Source organism: Pundamilia nyererei, unplaced genomic scaffold (assembly GCF_000239375.1).
Source record: "Pundamilia nyererei isolate P.nyererei 1_Seehausen unplaced genomic scaffold, PunNye1.0 scaffold00071, whole genome shotgun sequence".
NCBI lineage: Eukaryota > Metazoa > Chordata > Actinopteri > Cichliformes > Cichlidae > Pundamilia > Pundamilia nyererei.
The window spans coordinates 2,973,491-2,979,767 of record NW_005187472.1 but is presented as its reverse complement, the minus strand read 5'-3'; the positions used below and the strand labels follow the sequence as shown (position 1 = coordinate 2,979,767).

General features: G+C 39.2%; 1 protein-coding gene across 4 annotated transcripts in view; it reads right to left on the bottom strand.

Moving 5' to 3' along the window:
* The window catches only part of slc39a10 (solute carrier family 39 member 10), a 33,824-nt gene that overhangs the window by 15,141 nt on the left and 12,406 nt on the right, over positions 1-6,277 (bottom strand). For 3 of the 4 annotated variants that reach the window (XM_013911786.1, XM_013911788.1, XM_013911787.1), the window contains 2 exons: positions 2,134-3,333; positions 1,047-1,224 (listed from right to left, as the gene is read on the bottom strand). In XM_013911786.1, the coding sequence (XP_013767240.1) occupies positions 1,047-1,224; positions 2,134-3,312 (1,357 nt within the window). In that variant the 5' untranslated portion in view covers positions 3,313-3,333. The remainder of the gene's footprint in view (positions 1-1,046; positions 1,225-2,133; positions 3,334-6,277) is intronic. The other variant, XM_013911789.1, reaches the window with a different exon arrangement.

Genomic DNA, 6,277 nt, shown 5'->3' with positions numbered 1-6,277 from the left:
ATATAAAACAAAGTTCTAAGCTAATAGATCTTCGCGTTCTACTTTAAAAAAAAAAAAAAAAAAAAAAGAATCGTTAAACAGAATCGAAAATGGAATCGGAATCGTGAAAATCTTATCAATACCCATCCTTAGTGGCATCTCATACGGTCTTCTGCCGCTGCTGTCACCTTTCTGCTTCACAGTTTGCCGTGTTGTGAGTCAAACCAGAGCAGAGACGCTCTTCTGCATTGCAACAAGTGGTTGTTTGTATTGCTGTTGCATTCAAATCAGCTCAAAGCAGTTTAGCTATAAGTAAAAATGTTCTTTTCCTTTTTTACAGTATTTTATATATTATACTAAATATTTTAACATTTATATTTAATGTTTCTTATATTTTTTTTAAACATTTTTATTTATAACTCTCTGTTTTGGGTCCAGTTTGGCACACATTGCCCTGTCCCCTTGCTATCAGGCTCTGAAAATTAAAATAAAATAAAATCAGTAGAAGATAGCGGCAGTACCAGGAAATAAAAGTCTCAATATAAAATACGGCTTAACCATTTTAAAGAAACATTATATATTTTGCAGATCTTCCACTCTTCCCTAAGAGAGGAGCTCCAGGTTACGTAAAGACAGCATTACATTAATGTTTTATGATGGGAGTCCCTGTGGTTTTACACTTATGAAGAAAGCAGTTTCCTATGGCCGATGGCATCAGACAAAAACCCTGACTTACAGTGTGCTTTGTTAACCACATTTTTTAATGTTTCACTGTGACTTTTTCCTCCATTCCAATTTCTTACCATCATATTCAGCGTCTCAACAATTTCATAATAGTAGATGCTTTTTAGTCCACCTTCTGTGACTGCTTAGCTTGCTGGTCTCACACCAAGTATCCAAAACAAGGATAAAACACTGGCTTCAGCTGCATTTTGTCATCCAAAAGAATGAAATGAAAATAAAATGAGCACAGTGGACTGAACTAAGCAGCTGACACTCATTGAAATTAATATTTCTCCTTGCTATGTGGTTTTTTTTTCCGAGCAGATCAATGAGTTTGCTCTTACCAGAACTGGCAGGCTCAAAGGCTTCCTGCTCCACATCCATCTGCTCGTAATGGAGGATGCAGACCCGCCTGTCTATTTGGTAGAGCAAGGCGGGACACAGATACGCAAACTGGCGGGGGGAGATGAGCGAGTCGGGATTGAGGCCGTAGTAGGTGAGGAGCTGAGTGAGGTTCAAACACTGGAGTGAGAAGGTGAGAACATGAAAATATAAATAAACGCAGGGAACCACTGAAAAACATTACAAATAACAGAATCACTTCTTCTAAAGTCAAATTTCACTCAAACACAATGTGAGCTGCAGCAAAAGACAGATTTTATGTTAAGGGAATTTCACTTTGGCAGTACTGACTGATCCAAACATCCACGAGGAAAGCCAACCATTCATTTAAAAATGCTGAGAGAGATTCCACACACAGAAAACCAACACGATATAATAACTTAAGCAGTAGTGCAACAACAAACACTCGACTAAGCACTGATAACTTATTAGAACAATAGCATTTAAATAAAAATCTGGTTTCTTGTGTCTGTTTATTTAATCCTTCTTGTTTTTTGTCCTTTTGTGAAAAAATACACATTTATTACAAACAAGTGGACTGTTTTCAAGGCTTTCAGATTTCCCAACACTATATTTAACTTCATCAGGGGGTTTATGTAATAGTTTGAGTTTGTCAGTCTGTTTTTTTTAACAGGATTGCTTAAAACTTTATGGACAGTGTCACATGTAAATTTGACCAGTTAATTGTTTTGATGTTCCCAAGAAGATCAAAATCTAGTCCAGATTCAAATATCCTGCTGGATCCATGGGCTCAATTAATGTATGACTTTGATGTTATTTTTAGAGTTTGCAGGAGTAACAGATCAATAAAATAAAAATTAAAAAAATGGCACAGGCTACCAATCAGAAAATAGGTGGGTTAAAGATGGGGGGATGGAAGCTTCAACTACTTGTTTGACACAGCGGAGGAGCTCAGAATGACCCAAAACCATCACAAAAGTTAAAAAAGCAAATTGGAAACCACAACAGGTGCATTTAATTAAAAAAAAAAAAAAATAAATAAATAAATAAATAAAAAAATAATCTTACCTCCTCATGCTGATGGGTTAATCCACCTGGATGACCAGCTGGCATGGAGACTGGCAGAGTGGGCACGGGAAGTGCCCCCGGTGCCTCCCTCTTATCTTTATGAGAGTGGCTGTGACCATGTGTGTGGTTATGGTCATGAGTGTTGTCATGGTCGTGGTCATCAGATGCAGGTGTGTGAGAAGATGTGGTTTTGTCTCGCCCTCGCTGTCCTCTGACTCTTCCCGGTTTCCGGGGTTTCTTGGGTCGGTTTTCTGTCGGGGTGGGCTGCAGCCTCTGGGGCACCTGAGATGGCTCCAGCTTTTCCTGGTCGAGGTGAGTGCCGCCTATGTCTGTGTGCACTTCGTGAATATGATTGTAGTCATGTTCATGATCACTGTGGTCGTGATCAGGGTGAGGCTGAGAAGACAGGTCCCTGTGGTTGACCTGTTGGTGTTTGTGCTCTTCATCATGTGTGTGATTGTTGTGGTCGCCAAAGTCGTGTGTGTCATGTTGATGGTCATTCTCCTCTACCTTAGTGTGATTGTGATCATGATTGTGATCATGTTCATGTTCATGGTCGTGATCGTGATCGTGATCATGTTCATGTTCATGGTCGTGATCGTGATCATGTTCTGCCGGTCCAGCAGTGGTTTGGCTGCACCGAGTGGGAACTCCTTCTGTGTGTGGATGCTGAGAGTCTTGTTTTTGGTGTGGACGCATCTGTGTGGTGTGACTGTGCCGGTGGCCCTGGCCGTGGCTGTGGCCAGCGTTAGTGGATGAATGTCCGTGCAGCATATCCAACACCTCGAGGTGGGCTACATGGTCATGGCCCAGATCCTCATGATCCAAACCTACAACCTTCACTTCTCCCAATCCCAAGCTAAACAACAGACTCTGAAAGCCCTTGAAATCTAGCCGGTCTTCCTGGCCATAGCGCCTGAAAAGCTGCTGGATGTAGAAGCGCTGTTCCTCCTCAAGAGCATCCCCAGCTTGCCCACTCTTGGACCCTGGGGACTCTGTGACCCCTCTCACGTATGGAGCCTCAGAAATCTGCAGGTCGCTGTGAGCGCTGTCATGATCATTGTGGTGATGCCCATCGTGCTGATGGTGGTGTCCTCCTTCATGGCAGCGGCTGCACTGATGGAAGAGGAACGTGAGCACACACAGGAAACAGAACTTGGTGTGCATGTGGACTCTCATTGTCCCCTCAATTCTCGTCACCTGCAATAAATAAATAAATGGATAAATAAGTAAAAAAATAAGACCGTGACAAAAGCACTGAACTGATCTAAAGCCTGGATTCCTGTTGTACTTGCCTGTTATAGCGTCAGGCTCCCATGGAGCTAATGCATACTTCTATGGTACACTGTAAGGTAAATTCTCCATAGATGGGTCTGCGTGGTCTCACAAACTAAGCAGACATGTGGACATCAACTCATGGACACAAGGGGAAGTGTAATCTAGCCTTTTTAGTCCCAAGTAAAACTTCACAATTAATCTTTTCTTTTAAGATAATCAGCACCATTGAGACTATGCTGATTAGTGCATCAGCAAATCAATCTACGAGAACAAATAAAGGCCTTTTATTTAGCTTGTAAAAGTGTAATGTATTTTGCATCTGTTTGTTTTCCTTTGTTCTTTGAAACGTATGATAAGTTTGTAGTGCAGTAAAAATCATTTTAAAAATAATGTTGTTATTTCACTTCTTGAAACCCATTTTAATATACTTGATATAATTTTGAGTCTAATGAGTTTTAATTTGTATTAATTTATGTGGCTACACAACATGTTTGATCATAAGTTAAAAAAAAAAATCATACTTATTCATTTGGAATATTATTTTTTGCAGTGAGGATATATTTCCTCATTGTCACCAAATCACAGTGAGGATCCGAATCTTGATTTATTCATCTTTTACAAAATATGTATTTATATGCAAACAAAACTTATTTAGTTAGTTTCCTGTTACTGTTTCCCTTGATTTGTTTCTTTGGATAGCAGCTTTGATTAAACAGTCGACGATGATTAAATCACCTCAATGAGACTGGTTACAGTCAACAAACAACACACATTAATTATGGTCTGTCCTTAGGTAAGAACAAATAAAAACGGACACAGTTACAGTTTCACAGTGAAACTATACTTTCTTGCAATCTTTTTCAAAATGTGGCAATGCAACAAGGAATAATAAAATCTTCCAGAATAAAAGCAAACAACCAAATGTTATTGGTCTATGTTACATACGGGAACACCATATAAAATAAGTAAATAAATAATACAAACACGAGCCACTAGTATCAGATTACACAATCCTGAGATCATTAAAATCTGTGATCGATATCAGGCCTACTAACACAATAACACACTGACATCCTCCAGTTTAAAAGTTCACATACAATGTTAGACACACACAAAAAGATGAGAGATAAAAAGCTGGCACACCACAGATAAAAAGACGATTCAAAGCTGCTACCTCCAGCTTAGAATAACAGATCTAATGACTGAATCACAAAGCCTTCTGGAGCATAAATTTGTGTAACAAATTGCTTGTTTTCCCCCTACTTTAAAATGCCTGAAGCAGCAGTATCATTCCAGTCAAATGATCCTCATAAGGTCTCTCGTGAAGCCCGTGGGTGGGTGATGCGAGAGAGGAGGGGTGGAGAGAAATAAAGAGAGGTCATGTGAGGAATACTGCTGGATAATGGTGCGATGGCACACAGAAGAGACCAGACAAATGTGTGTAATCGCTCCTCCACACACTTCAGCTTGTTAGTAAAGTTTATAGAGGATTTACAGCATGCACATCATGAGGGAATAGATCTGTGTTGTGCAGACCACAAATACTGTTGTAGACAAAGAAGATGATAGATCCTTCTCACAGCTGTCAAGGCTACTAACAACAGACTGCACACCGTAGGCATGTGTGAGAACCACAAACAAAGAACATCACAATTTAACCGCATTGATTTCTTTCTGGATATCCACAAAACAGCAAGAAATATCAAAATAGAAAGTCAAAGGAAACAGATCTGTGCACAAAAACTTTCCTTGGTTAAGAGTATAAGGAGAATCTATCCAATGACAATATTTTATCTTAGGATGATGCATAGTTTTTCTTCCTATAAGATAAAAATATCTCCTTACATGCGTAACACAGGAGTCATACCCACAACAAAAAAAGCCTTTTAAATCTATGCACCCAACCAGTGACGGCTTCTGATACAAATATATTTCCACTCAAATTTATAACAAAAGGAAAATTCTAGAAGAAGCCAATCAACATAAAATCAAAGCCCTATTCATTCATCAGTGCCTTGATCACTGTCCAGACAGCATCAGTAGCTTATCAGCCAAAGACTATTAGCTCATAATGGAGTTCAGAATCAGTGTGTTACAGACTTTTGCAATATAATGCCATTTTTTGTTTTAAATGAACACCATAATTGTTGCTCTCTGCACCAATTACAGTAAACACACCCAAACCTCTACAAACACATTTAAACCGCATTCAAGCAAACACCTTCAAAAGGTGGTTAAACATTTCAAAACCACAAAAAAAAAAAAAAAAATTCAGTTACTTAATCCCAGCTTCACTCTGAAACTAAAATCAAGCCAACTTACCACAGTGTGCTCTTGAATGAATGGTGTGTGAAATTTGAATGAGGGCGTTCTGACTCAAGGTTGCAGTAGTTAAGTGTGGTTAGAAGCATACTTCGCCGCTGCCGGCAAGACGGTGTTTATAAACATGAGACAGCAGTGACCTATGAACCTAACAGCAGATAGGTTGGGGCAAAGCAAGACCTATTTTTAAGAGCACACCCTCTCAGCAGCAACAGAGCCTGCAATGTCTCCTGACTGGAGTCTTTGTTGTGCTTGGCCTTTATTGGAAACAACAGAATCTCTATCGAGTGCTACAGTTTAATTGTGTGTTACAAAAGCTAATGTAAAACGTAAGCAAGACAAATCAATTTTAAGGGATATTTTTTCCTCTCTGGAATTTTTATGTTCACATATACATGAATTTAATATAAAATAGATTTCACTGAGCGGTCAGAGAACTGTTTAATCGCAGTTGTTTCAGTACATGTTAAGAAAATAATCCTATTATCACCAGTGTTACACACACACACACACACACACACACACACACACACACACACACACA